General features: G+C 37.4%; 1 protein-coding gene across 2 annotated transcripts in view; it reads left to right on the top strand.

The window, feature by feature from the left end:
• Positions 1–15191, top strand: part of LOC126095034 (dual oxidase-like) — a 261993-nt gene that overhangs the window by 54355 nt on the left and 192447 nt on the right. The window contains exons 9-11 of one of the 2 annotated variants that reach the window (XM_049909697.1): positions 1040–1140; positions 1405–1522; positions 6222–6379. In XM_049909697.1, coding sequence (XP_049765654.1) covers positions 1040–1140; positions 1405–1522; positions 6222–6379 — 377 coding nt within the window. The remainder of the gene's footprint in view (positions 1–1039; positions 1141–1404; positions 1523–6221; positions 6380–15191) is intronic. The other variant, XM_049909698.1, reaches the window with a different exon arrangement.

Raw genomic sequence — 15191 nt, 5'->3', positions numbered from 1 at the left:
ATAACTGCTTATTGGTCTGAGGTAAGTTCACCTGTGGCTTGCTGCCAGTACTGACTGAGAAACATTTCCCCCTCATACATGACCTTTAGACACATAAGCTGTGTCTTTCTTTCCCCACTCCGCACATGCCATTGAGCCAAACCATTTTCTTTCTGTAGAAGCAAGAACAGAAAAAAACGATTGATTAGCATATGAAAACTTTTCAAGATTTGTTGGTCAGGGAATTTTAACTATCAATAGTACTTCACAGGATTAATGTTTATAACAGTGATCAGTGATGTAATGTACAGGAGAAATAGATGATTAATAAGGGAGCCAGGCAAAAAATATGAGAGATTCCGGTAAATATGGGAGAGTTAGTCACCCTTGTGCAAGTCTACACACTACCCAAATGCCTTGAGAAAACAGTTCCTAACATTTAAATTTATATTCATTATTAACAAATTTATCTTTTTCAAAATGCTACTCTGTCAAGTCAGTCTATATTTTACATTCTCTCTAATTCGGTCATCACCAGTTATTTTGCTGCCCAAGTATCAAAACTCATCCTCTATTTTTAATGTTTCCCAATATAATTCTCATAGCATCACTTAATTTAATTACTGTCAGCATATGTACCTCAATTTTACTGTTTAGAGCCATTCTTTTCACCAAGTGTTAAACTATCTAAAGGTTTTTATGTTTTTCCAGAGATTGTTCTAATGATATGAGTTTCTGAACTGGCTGTGAATAATTTAAAGTGACCACCAACTTGGATGGAAGAATGGCAAGGAAAACAGGGAGGATGTAGAGTCAGCAGTTATATATTTTCATAATTATTGCTTATCCTCCCCAAGTCAATTTTCTTTGGCAAATTTTATATTTACCTTTTCTCTTTTACTTGGCAAGGAAACCACAAACCTTACAATTATGTATTTATTTCTCTGTTTATTCACATGCTGTGTGAATTTACTTTTCATTGTGGCTTCATTCATGCTGTTGGTAGTTGCAAAACATAAAATCAATGGTGTGAATTAAAATATTAAATTTTGTCTCACAGGTGTTTACATCAGAGACTATGCACGAGATGGATGTAAAGTGGGTGTCCTTGGTGACAAATTCAAAACAGTGCGGACCTGCCAACATTACTGGAGACCATACGTAAGGCACTTCGAATGGTTGCAATTTGTAACAAGATTTACTGTTTTGTGTTACTGCTATTACTTTTCACATGTACTGTACAAAACGGCAATTCATAAGAGCAGTAAAATGATAAAGTTATCATCAATATGTTCTTAGGTTTCATTAGATACTTGTGTTCATTATTTTCTATTTCACTTACGCTAGAATGTCAACAGTATCAGTTGAAGAAATGAATTAGTTTTGTAAATACTGGAGCTTGAGCCACATATTCTTTATTGTTAGGAATCCATCACAAGGAAATATAATAATGAAACATTTGTTGACATTGATCGTCTGCTTATGGGAATGGCAATGCAGATGTGTGAAAGAGAAGATAATGTGATTGTTGAAGATCTCAGAGGTAAGACACCTCTTAACAGTAGTTAATCATTAATTTTAATAGGTACTTTAGCTAGCTAGTTTGTGCCTTGAAAGGTACCGTATCCTTGACGGAAGGTACCATATCCGTGATGGATCTTTTACATGATGCAGTCCATTTAATATGATGAACAACAGAATATATTACAAAATATTCTATAAATATGATTGAATTGTAGTTATATTTAAATTAATTAATGAGAGCTTCTATTTTTTGCTACTCTGCCAATATTTACTTTTATCATTCTTTTTAAATTTCTAAATTTTGTATTATTGTTCTGTATTAACATTTAAGTTAAAACAGGACAAGTACTGAATGCCCACAGATGAAACATACACATGCATACACACTTCTGGTGTCTTGTCACTGACGTTAGCTGCTTATCTCCACTCTGTAAATTGATAATACAATACTGCACAATACTCCAGTCTTCAGAGATACACCTTGAGTGAACAGCTGATTGCAGGGTGGTGTGTTATCAAATGAGGGTATAATTTAGATACTTTGTCAGTCTCAAATTTTTAATTCATTCCAATATTCTATCTCAAGACTTCCTATTTTTCACTGTCACTAATGACCTCAATGTCAGCAAGACATTAAACCTAATCTTCCTTCCCTTCTATTTTTCAATAATGAATGACTTTCATGGTTGGGACCTATGAAACAGGTGTCCATTAGCATTTGCAGTCTCGATGTTCGTAAATCCCAGAATAATGCTGTTGTCATCATTTTGTCATTTAGATACCCTAAAACTTTATTCATAAAACCATAGATTCCTTGTTTGGTTGACAGATCATTTCAGAAACCACACTGTCTTTTGTGGACAATACTGAATCTATCTAGATGTTCCAAAATTACTGTATACATGAGATTTTGCAATATCTTCAAAACAACTGTCAGGAGAGAAATTGGCCTGTAATTTGTAACTTTTGTTTTTTTTTTCACCTTTCTTGAAGAGGGGTTTCACAAAAGCATATTTGAGTCTATCAGATACAGTTCCTTGTTGTAAGGATGCATTGAACATGTGGCTATGTACATCACTTATGGAAAAACAGCACTGTTTCAACAAACCGTTAGAGATATTATGTACTCCAGTGGAATTTTACTCCTCAGAGAGATTATTATTCTTTCAATTTCAGATACTGTGACAAGGCTAAGATGAATTTTACTGATATTTCTGGGAGTAGTCTTTTGCATAAGACTCAACGCTTTATTAACAGAGCCCTTATAGCCTATTTCTTCTGACACTGGCAAGAAATGTTTTTTTGGAAATATTGACTCTGTTTTCAGAATTGAATACAAGATTTCCTTCAAGTTCGATTTTGAATTCTTCTAAAGTTCTTTTGTTCTTCCAAGTATCCCTTCTAAACATATTCCAAATAGTCTTCATCTTGTTATTAGAGTTATTAATTTCTTGTTCGTAATATAATGCTTCTGATTTTTGTATCAACTTCAGGATCTTACAGTACATTTCACAATGACCAATTTTTGTTGTGTCCTTTGACATTGTAACTGCCATTTAAGCAATCATTCTTCTTGCACTCCATATGTCACAGGAACAGAAAGAAACTCAACTGTAATGTTAAGTTCCCTCTGCCATACACTTCACAGCAGGTTGCATGGTAAGAGTGTAGATAGTGTGTAAGAGAAAAAGAAAAGAAACAATAATGTTTAAAGGAACTGAAGTGAAGGGACAAGAGGGGGAGGGGGAACAAGCAAGACAGAGAGAGAGAGAGAGAGAGAGAGAGAGAGAGAGAGAGAGCACAGGAGGGAAGAAAGTATGGAAAAAAATTAAAGGAGGGGAAAATAAATGTAAATTAGTACATAATATCATTCAAAGAACTGCCATATAGGAAAAAGGGGTGGAAGGGGGGGGGGGGGGCTATGCTTATGAGAGAACACAAGTGAGACGGGATGAGACGAATTGTTGGAAAGAAGGTTGCTATCTATGTGGTTTGTCTCTTGAGGCATGTTGAAGAATCATCAGTATGAATATGGGGACATCCATCCATATTGGTGAAATAGAGAGACTGATTAGTACATGTGAGCTGGTACAGGAGCACTGTGTGTAACTTGGGCAGCACAGTAAACCAGAAATAGCCAAACCTAGCTTGGAAGTAGCCAGTCCGCCATTTTGCAAGAAGCTCATGGGCTTGCCCAGCTGTCACAAATACAGAAATGGAAAATATGAGAACCAATTAAGATTTTCAAATGTCATAGTGACACGACTGAGAATGCCAGCTTATAGATGCCAATGTCACAATTGCAAGTGATCCCAGACCCATGAGGCACAAATGTTCACCAGATAACAGTTCCTCAAAACCAAAATGTAATGGAATTAAGAAGTGGCCACAAGATAACTGCAAAACATGTTATCACTATTTCCTTGCAGAAAAGGATCTGCTTTAACTACAGGCTGTGAATATATAGTTTCCTTCCAACCATATATTAAAGTAATAAAAACAACAGAATCTTATTAAATTGTTCAATCACAGGCATCTTGATTTTTGCATGTCTTGGGACAGTGATCATCACATAAGTCATGGGAACACTTCAGGGAAATGCAGAGAAACCTGAAATGGCAAATGCTTTATGATAAACTCCAGCTGTTCTCCAAAAATCTACTTACAAAGTTTCAAGGACTAGTATAATAGAGGAATCTAGGAATATACCACAACCCCCACGTATTGTTTCCACAAGGACAAGATTAGACTTATTACAGTTAATTACAGAGGCATTTGAGCACTCATTTTTCCCTCAGTCAAAACGCATTTATAAAACTGTATGAAATCATAATAAGTGATACAGTTGGAAGAATCCTCTGCCACACACTTCATAGTACACTTGGGGGGGGGGGGGGGGTAAAGTACCATGAAGGAATTATCTAAATGGGACAGAAATTGGTATATGTGACGTACACATGCAGTCAAATGATGAGTACAATTTCAGAAAAATTGGAAGATTTATTTAAGAGAAAGAGCTTCACAAATTGAGCAAGTCAATAACGTGTTGGCCCATCTCTGTCCCTTACACAAGTAGTTATTCAGCTTGGCATTGATTGATATCCTAAGCGATATTGTTCCAAATTCTGTCCAAATGGGGCTTTAGACCATCAAAATCCCAACGCTGGTTGGAGAGCCCTGCCCATAGTGTTTTCAAACATTTTCAATTGGGGCGAGATCCCGTAACTTTGCTGGTCAAGGTAGAATTTGAGAATTTGGCAAGCAGGAAGGCAAGTAGTAGAAGCCCTCACACTGTGCGGACAGGCATTATCTTGCTGAAATGTAAGCCCAGGATGGCTTGCCGCGAAGGGCAACAAAACAGGACGTAGAATATCGTTGAGATACTACTGTGCCGTAAGGGTACCACTGGTGACAACTAAAGGGGTCCTATTATGAAGTGAAATGGCAGCTCAGACCATCAGTCCTGACTGTCAAGCTGTATGGTGAGTAACAGTCATTTTATTATCCCACTGCTGTTTGGGGGCACCTCCAGACACATCTTCACTAGACATAGGGGCTCAATTCAAAGTGGAACTCAGCACTGAAGACAATTTTACTCCAGTCAATGAGATTCCAGGCTGGAGATGTGTCTGGAGACACCCCAGACAATAGTGGAATACCAACTTGACTGTTGCACACCACGTGGCCCAACAATAAGGAGTGGTGGTGTCTGGGGTGCCATTCCTTTCATAGCAAGGCTGTCATCCACAGTACCCTTACAGTACAGCAATATGTCGACCATATGCTTTGCTCCATTTTGTTACTCTTCGTGGCAAGCCATCCTCAGCTTACATTTCAACAAGGTAATGCCTGCCCACATGTGGCAAGAATTTCTATTGTTTGTCTTTGTGCTTTCCAAACACTACCTTGGCCAGCAATGTCACTGGATCTCTCCCCAGCTTAGAACATTTGGAGCATTATGAGCAGGGTCTTCCAAACCTCTCAAGTGTTTGATGATTTAACCTGCCAATTTGACAGCAACTGGCACAACATCCCTCAGGAGAACATCCAACAACTCTACCAATCAATGCCAAGCTGAATAAACTCCTTGCATAGTGGCCACAGGTGGACCAACGTGTTACTGACTTCCTTAATCTGTGAAGCTCTTTCAATTGAATAAATCATCCAATTTTTTTTAAACTCTAATCATTTGTTAGTCTGTAGATGTACAACACATCTACCAAATTACCTCCAATTCAGATAATTCCTTCTCGGTACATCATTTATTTCTGTCTTAGTGTGTATTTGCAGTGTTTAGAAGTAGATATAAAGGGCAGTGGAAACAGAAAATAATATACAGGGAAGGTCACCATCTGTAAACAATAATTTTGTCACTCTGAAAAGGACTAATCCAAGAGCTTTGAATTGTCAGTTTTAAATTTATAGATGCTATTTAGTTCTACATAATGATGCAAGCTAACATAAAAAAAAGACTGTACTGAAAGTGACACTAGTCACAGACTTATAAAAGTGATACCAGTTAACATCCTGAGTGAACATCACAGGTGACAAAGACAGCAGTTTGACAGGGTGGAATAGAAACTACAATCTTATGTCAAATCATTTCTCCTTTAACATGTTGTCACTCTATGGTTTCGCTTAAACCCAACTTTTATCATTGCAAGTTGCCATTAGCATTAAATTATATTTATGTTCACACAGTGTACTTTATTTTCAAGGTAGAGTATTCGGTCCCTTGGAATTTTCACGCCGTGACCTCATGGCTCTGAATATTCAACGTGGCCGAGACCACGGGTTGCCTGATTTCAACACAGCTCGACGGGCATACAAATTGGAGCCTATCGAAGACTTAACATATTTCAAATATAAAGTACCTGTAAGTATTCAGTATAACTCACTATGTAACTGTCAGCAACAACAATTACTTTTTTGTCAAAATTCATGCACAGAGCAACCTGTTTTTAAAAATTTTCTTTACAAAAATAAACAATAAACATTTGATACTTCCAAATACCAAGCAAAAATGGGAAAAGTCAATCTGTCACTTGCAATAATTTGAAGGTAGGATGGGTCACCCGCCATCACGTATTATTAAACATCATTATGGCTGTCAAAAATTGTTTTATTTTTTACTTGTTGTGATTACAACTTTTGAAAATTGCCTTATTGACCAGAAAATAAGCCAGACTTTCTATCTAAATTTCACCTTAAAAAAGTAAGGGTGTGGCTTATATTCGCCACCTTCTCTTTTTACATACCTTTGCTGTAAAAAAATTATGCTTGTCTACAACAATACAACTGGTGTCTGTAAAGGAAACTGTCAGCAAAGCATTTTGTTAAGCAACAATGCAAACTTTTACCGGTATTTTATCAGCATTAACACACTGTAGAACTGTAGGTCTACCAATATTGTTTTGCTAGCTTATAATTTACTTTCAATTGGATACTGGTAAGAAAGCCAGTTATGGTGATATGTATGACAATTAGGAGTGAAAAGCATCATCAAGACAGGGAATTTGATGCAGTTATGATGCATGCTTGCAGTCATATGTTATGCCAAAACCACAACCAACAAAGAGGCTGGAAGAAAGTATGGACTGGACAGATCTAATGTGCAATGTTGGGTTGCTGCAGAAGAAAAATGGAAGAGGACAGTTTAAACTAGAAAATCATCCATGAGACCAAAATGTGGCAAATACCTGGATCTTGAAGCTAAGGTTCGTTCCTGCGTGCAAAATACGAGAAAAGATGAGATTCCTATCTCACGAGAAGTAATCCACTGAAGGCCATGAAAATCACAAGAGAGTTAAATGTACCACAAGGAGAACTCTGTCCAAGTATTGGTTAGTGTTGTCAGTTTATGCAGAGAAATGGCCTTGCTCTCCAATGAAATGCTATACAAGCACAGCTAGTGCTACACTACCACTTCCAGCGGTACATCATCCAATTGTGAAAGTGTCACTCACAGAGCTTTTTCATCGAATTGGCAATGCTAGCGAAACACCAGTTATTCCTGACATGCTGAGCAATACATGAAAGGGGCAAAAAGTATCCCATTAAAAGGACCAGAGAATGAAAAAAATTGGGTAATTGTGGTGTTAGCAGTTACAGCCAATGGAGAAATTTATCCCCTTATGTCATTCTTAAGAGAAAAACTGTGCCCATAGAAAACTTTCCTACAGGCTTAGTGATTTGCAGCCAAGAAAAGGGCTGGATAACAAAGCAACTGATCTTTGGATGGCTGTCAATTGTTTTGAATCGCACCCTGGGGCAAGAGATTCATGCTACTTTTGGAGCTTTTAAGGAACATCTAATTGCTGAAGTAAATGATAAACTTGCTGTAAGAAAGACAGACTTTGTCAAAATACCCAAGGAATGACTTCAAAACTACAGGCACTAGATGTGACCATAAACCCTTCAAGGACAACCTTGGAAAAATGTATTCAGATTGGCAGCTGAGAGAAGGCCACACCCTTACACTGTCTGATACGATCAAGAAGCCATCAGTTACTCTTCTGTGTGAGTGGGTTCTTGCTTCACAATCCTCCTTATCGTCAGGTGGTTCTATAAATGTTGCATATCAAATGCACAGGATGGCAACTACGATGATGTGTTGTAGGAAGAGAAATAAGAAAATTATGGCAGTTAGGGTAATGAAGTGAATACCAGTATTTATAGTGATGAGAGTACATGAGGCAAAATATGGTACAGTTATGTTAGGTGTCAATGTGTTGCTTCTAATGTTAGAACAAATGTTTATGGTAAATAACTACATATTACATGTAAGTACCAACAATATTATGAAAAAGACAGATTGCTACTCACTGTTAAGATGACACATTGAGTTGCAGACAGGCACAATGAAAAGACTGTCACTCACTGAGTTTTCAGCCAAAGCCTTTGTCAGAAAATACAACATATACATACACTCGCATAAACAAGCACACGTCATGCACACACGACTGCTATCTCCAGCCAGAATGAAATTGTAGATATTTAAGTATATATGAATTTCTGGTAATTTTTCTCTTCTCAGTCAGTGTGCACAAAATATTTTTATACAAATTTCTTCCTCAAACTTCAGGAGTGCGGCTTATATGCAGTGGTGGCTTATTATCTGGCCAATACGGTACTCTTCTTCAAATAGCTGGAGTGATATTGTCTCCATAACGTCCATTTGCCACATTTGGTATCCACTCATCAAGTAGAACCATACAAGTTATAGTTTTGTGCTTATTTGTGTACTTATTTGTGCCTGTATGACTTGGGCACCATTTCTATGTGTTAGTGTTTGGATTAGTGGCTGTATTTGTGCCAGTGAACATTTTTGCCTTTGAGATTTGCCAATGCTGCTCACCCTCAGGTTCCCTCATTTTATATCGAACACATGAATAGTATAGAATATTTTATTTATCTTTCAGTATTTTCTCATAAAACTGACTTTGTGAAAGTTTACAGTGGAGTCAAGTTGTATACAATAATCAATTACATACACAGAAAATAAACTGGTTGTTTAAGAATCTAAAGATTTTATCACTTAGGAAAAAACATATATTATAATGATTAGTTTCTAGGAGCTTCTCAGTTGAATAGAGTTCACTGTATTTTAGTACTTTTTAATATGCTCTTATATTTATTTAGTGGTACTGTATGAGCTGAGTATGGTAACTTATTGAGAAATTTTATGCCCAAGTATTTATAGTTATTATAGACTACAACAAGTGTTGAGGAAGGCAAATCCAACAAGTGACTATTTCTGGTATTGTGTGCACACCCATCACATCTCATATTGAATTTTTTTTAGATTTTTCCGAGTGTATATTAAACAGTTGTAGTACATATACAGGCTGGGTGCTGTCATTACATCGAGACATTCGAACCTGTTTGTGTATGACAATCTGGGCGGTAATTCTATCAAACATCTGACTGACTTCTTCTGCCATCTGAAAATACATTTACCTCATTGCTCTTGAGCTATATTCCATACTGCAGATAGGGATGGAAGAAAGCAAAATATCAGTGGAGAACAACTGTTTGCTCAAACTGTTCATTAATTTATGCAATTAAAAAAGTACACCACCTAGTTTTCTGCAAAGATAATTAGCATGTACTTCCCAAGAGAGTTTTTTTGTCTATGAACAGTTTACTGTTTTATTTTAATTTTTTGTTGCCTTTAAATTAAAAATTATTTCTTTTGTTTTTGTCTGGTTTATGCACAGCTGACTTGTTAACACCATTGATTTGTCATTTGCATCATATCTCTACTGTTAGCAAGTAGACTTCGCAAACTCTCGCTCATGGTTATTAGTGTCTTGTCATCAGCAAATAGTATAGTCTTACATGACACACAATTCAAAAAGTCATAACTGTGAATAGACAGCAAAAGCCCAAGAACAGAGCCTTGTGATATTTCTCTTTTTATTGTAAGTATTATTGATCTCTGCTTATTTGCATGCACAAGCTGTAACCTACTGCTTAAATAAAATTTGAATAAACTGACGATTGCTGAAGTGTAGCCTTCATCCAATCGGCAGTGTGGGTGTGGGCATTATTGTGCAACAAGATAATTGTGTCTGACAGACCACAGGCAAACAGCAAAGCCAACAGTGGAAAAATCCCACATCTCAACTGTGAAAGAAATTCAAAGCTGTTAGCACAAGTTCCGGTAAGGTCATGATGACTTCCTTCGACTGCAGAAGCCCTCTGCTCATAAGTTCCTTGAGTGTGTAACAACAATCACTGCACAGCATTATGAAACCACTCTGTAGAAACTGAGATGAGCCACAAAGTCAAAATGGCCAGGAGTGCTGTCAGATGGACTCATTGTGATGCACAATAATGCCTGTCCCACACTGCTGAACGGATGGAGGCCACGCTTCAGCGATTTGGTTGGCAGTCATTGCAACATTCTCTGCACAGCCTGGGTCTTTCACTGTATGATTTTCATATCTTTGGCGACCTGAAGAAAGACATGCATAGACACTGGTTTCAGTTGGATGAGGAAGCGCAACAGTGAGTGCAGTTGTGGATCCATCAGCGACTGACTGCGTTCTACATAACAGGAACTGGTCATCTTGTCTTCTAGTGAGATAACTATCTTAATGTGAGTGGTGATTACTTTTGAATAGAACCATTCCACGGTCCCACTGTGGCGGGTGTTTGGTTTATTTCACTGTCCCTTATAGCACCTGCTAGACGGTGAGAGAAGTGGCATTTTGCTGTCCTATATACTTAATGATGAACTTACTAAGTCCAAAATGGGATAAAATTTTCATACACCAGTATTGGATTTCCTATCATTGCAGCACAGCAAACCATACTGCAAATGATGTGTCTTGGCAAAATCTTGGCACTATACCATTGAAACTGCATGTTTTCGGAAAATTCAAGTATTAATATATTATCCAACAAATATGGCTCGTTAGCTTCTGAAACACTGAAATTACAATGTCAGCTGCTCAATTTGCTGCTGTCAGCCAATTACAGTGACCACAGGACACAGCCAATTACAGCGAGCACAGTACATGTGATATAGTCAACCAAGGATGACATGACTATTTCATCATGAATTCGTACATTATAGAAATAAGAAGAATTATGCTTTCACATATAATTTTGGTTGTCATGAATATTGGACACTTTGTATCCAGAAATGCCATCAGTTTAGGTTGTAAGAGCACAGCTTAAATTCTTATTATTGTTTTTGAGAAATATTTGGCTGTTTTACTCCAAATAAGTTGTGGTTTATCATGACTTCCACTTCCATGGGTATGGTTAGGCTTGGAAATACAACTTAAATTGCTGGGAATGAAGCAATGTCATTCATATTCCTTGTTGTTATAAATATTTGCCTGCTGTTCTCCAAATATGTTGAGACTTCCAGGAGTGTGGTTAAGCTGTTCTTTTCCAACTATCTTGCAATTTCCGAGGGCTAGGCTGGGACACAAGAGCACAGCTCGAATTTCCACACACAAAAACTGGTGTGTTGACAAGACTAGTCTTTAGTATAGCCCTAGGTCTGGTTTAGGTTGAAAGTGAACAGTCTGGTTGTGAGTTGCCAACAAATGAGAAAGCAAAAATTCTGGTTATGGTGACAGATGATCTGTAGCACAGCTCGAGGTCTAGGTAAACTGTTTGGTTGTGAATTGGCGAAACCTCTCAAATGTGAAAGGAAGAAATCTGGTTGTGTTGATACAGTGACCTACAGCTTAACCCAAGGTCTAGGTTAAATTGGAAGATAACACTTCATGAAATGGCAAAACCTATGAATATAGAAGCAAAAATCCCAGCTGTGGTGGCAACACTTATCTTTAGTTTGGGGCACATCAGTGAAATGTATAATCTTGCTCGTCATGAATAATCAGCTATTTTCCTGAGCATGTCACAATTTCTGAGGGCGTGGATAGGCTGAAAACTAGGAGCACAGCTTCAACTGATGGATACAACTATTTGTTATAACCTAGATTATAAATTTGCTGTTTCATGAAACTGACGGTATTTAAGCAGAGGTATAGCTTGTTGTAGCTAGTTTGTAGCATACCCCTAGCACTCACTCTGAACAGGTGAAATGTGGTGTTATCATATGACCAGTGTCAATACCATATTGAACATTATGACTTATCATGAAATTTGGGCCCATTCAAAGGTGAGTATCATTTGCCTAGTCATAGTTCAGTCTAGAACATGGAGTTATGGGTGCCTTCTAGGTGATGCTGCAGTTTATGTTTTAAGCAAATCCAACCAATCATGATGTTGGTGGAGCAACACATTCTACCTTAAGCAATGGACAAACAGTTTGCATTCGCAAATGATGGACTGAAAAATTGCTAGCTTCTTCACCATGTTGGTCTCCATTGTGTTATATGAAAATTGTAAGGCTTGTCACAAATTTCAGCACATCTTCGTGTATGGTCACTCACCATTTTTCCTTCCATTGTGAATTTTGTATCAAGTAGGCAATGAAATATTCATAACAATTAGGATGACCAAGAGTCATCATAGAAATAGACAAGGAGAAATTTGGGAAAAGGAAACCTGACACAGCCCATAAAATACGTGGAAACTAGGTGTTCAGTAGAGTTCAATGAGCGCAGAAATAACGCTTCCATAAGAATGTTAAATTTTGGCCCAACTGAATGTTGATAAGAATAACAAAGACAAGATTCTTTGTAGGGTGACAATTGTTAGTGACTGCTTCAGCTCATACAAAACTTTTGTTACTGAAGGTTTTCAGCATCTTAGTGTGACCCATAGTTCGAACTTTGTAGATCTGAAACATTGTCCCATTCACAAACAGAACGTGACGAGAATGTGGTGGGACATCAGAGGTGCCATCCCACAATATCTCAGACAGAACGAATGTTTCTTGGATTACCTAGCTGAGTACATATTGCGTTGAGCAAGAAAGAAATATTATACCACTGTTTTGGTGTGGAGGGAAAATTTCACTTGTCCACTGCAAGTATGATGCAGTCATTCTTTTGATGAATGCTGCAAGCACAATTAGTAATTACAATTCTGTGTCTTTCGGGGAAACTGGTGCTTCCACTGTCCTAAAAATTAAAGGTATGTTATAGCACTGTTTTGGGTACTGTACACTTTGTATTTTACTTTGGAACATCTACTTTATTCCAGTATCATGCTTAAAATGTTTTTGTTGTTTGAGTGTTTGCACATCAAAAATGTGGTGATGTGACTGACCAATTACATCACATGTTATGTATGTGCTCTGATTCTGTGCTGTGATTGTCTGCCAGGATCTTGTCCTGTTCTCTGATTTTGTGTTGCGATTGGCTGATGAGACCACGTGTCGTGTGCTCTGATTGACAAAAAACACTTCACAATCTTGAGTTCAGAGTTTCTGAAGCTATTGTGTAGTATCTGATGGATTTTGTAATTATACTTGTTATTCCAAAAATATGCAGTTCAGTGATACAGCACGTTAAAGATCTATTCAAGATATGACTTTTTTTCCATGTGTTGTACTACAGCGCCAGAAAGACCAATACTGATATAATAAAAAAAAAGTCGTACCCAAAATAGTTTTCTATTTTGAAACTGTTCGTTTGTATATCGAGTTGTGAATGTCATTTAAAGTGATTAGTGTCCAGGTAAATTTCTCATTTGTTTGTTTTGCATGAGTGAGTGAGGTTTCTGTATCTACAGTAGAATTACTGAGTGAAGTGGTGGTTATTGCTAAGTATTCATTGTGAGTACCACAGTCAATATCGAGACACTTTTCTTTATTGATATTTGTTATTTCCTTTTTAATGAAATTGTAGGCTACTCCTTTACATTTATTTCTGGAATTTGAAATATACTCATCATTTGCACTGCACTTGCCATTATTTGATTTTGGATCTGCAGTGTTTTCTTATAATTATGTAATTTTCCCTATCCCAGTCATTTTTATGAGGCTTATCTTTCAGAATTAATAGTAGCATTCTGAATATGTTAATTTGTGAAGTGCAACACTTGTTGGTATGGTGCTGCCTATGTGTATTATTAGTGTGGTACATTTTGTTTACAGTGGGCTACATCTTTTCTAGTATGTCCTTAATCTCTGTAAGAAAAATGGAAAGGCAATTATCAATTGTTTTACTACTATCCACTGTATACTCCTATGTTACTTGTCTTGGTCCAGTATTAAGAGCTGAATTTTCTGTTTGAAGCCAATGACTTGTATGATACAATATGCCTAATTCTATAACATCACATTCAAGAGTGTCTCTGTATACAATACTAATTACAAAGGGTGCCTAAAAAGTTTTGCACAGTTGTCTAATTTTTTTATTTTTTACAGGAGGAGAATGAAATTTTTTGTGAACACACTTGGAACATACATTGAGCCTACTCAATGTAGCCTCTATCAGCTGTGACGCATCTGGCCAAACATTCTTTCTATGATGTAAATGCACTTTGGTAAAATCCTAGAGGTTGACTTTTACACCATCGTTTGACACAGGAAATAAGGTCTTTCTCACTATCAAATGTTTTACCACGCATGTGGGCCTTCAGACGACCAAATAGGTAAAAATCCAACGCAGCCAAGTCTGGACTGTAGGGAGGGTGAGGAACAATTTTCCAACCCATTTCCTGATTTTCTCCTGCATCATAAGGGCTGTAAGGGGTTTGGCATTTTCATAGTGTAGTCTGGTAAGCTGACCTTGAAGCTGTGGCCTATGGGTCTTGTCCTATTACAAACAGTAAAGGTCCCAGTTAATTACGGAGCCAGTTTCCAAAAAGTCACTGCCGTCGATGGTCTACCACATTGTGGATTGTCCAGTAGAGAGAAATCACCTTCTTTAAACCCCTACAACCACCGCTGGATACTGCTGTGATCCACTGTGTCCTCGCCATAAACAGGGAGCAACTTCCTGTGAATCGATGTGGCAGAGTCATCGCCCGGTCTTGAAGAGGAACTCCATCACCGACCACTGTCGGAACCTGACATCTACTTCACGGTTCATTAATCTGTACATAAAAGAAAATGCTTTTATATACCAACTTATAGCTAAATGTTCCAAGTATGTTCACAAAATATCTCATTCTCCTCTTGCAAAACATAAAAAAAATTAGAGACGACTATGCAAAACTTTTTGAATGCCCTTTGTATGTTATCAAGACATGCATTCATTCAGTCAAGTGGGCTTATCACTGAGACAATAAGAGTTCAGCGTCTTTGTTGG

This window comes from Schistocerca cancellata, chromosome 8, assembly GCF_023864275.1.
Source record: "Schistocerca cancellata isolate TAMUIC-IGC-003103 chromosome 8, iqSchCanc2.1, whole genome shotgun sequence".
Classification (NCBI taxonomy): domain Eukaryota; kingdom Metazoa; phylum Arthropoda; class Insecta; order Orthoptera; family Acrididae; genus Schistocerca; species Schistocerca cancellata.
Note: the sequence above shows the minus strand (reverse complement) of the source record. Positions and strands in the feature narration are given on the sequence as shown.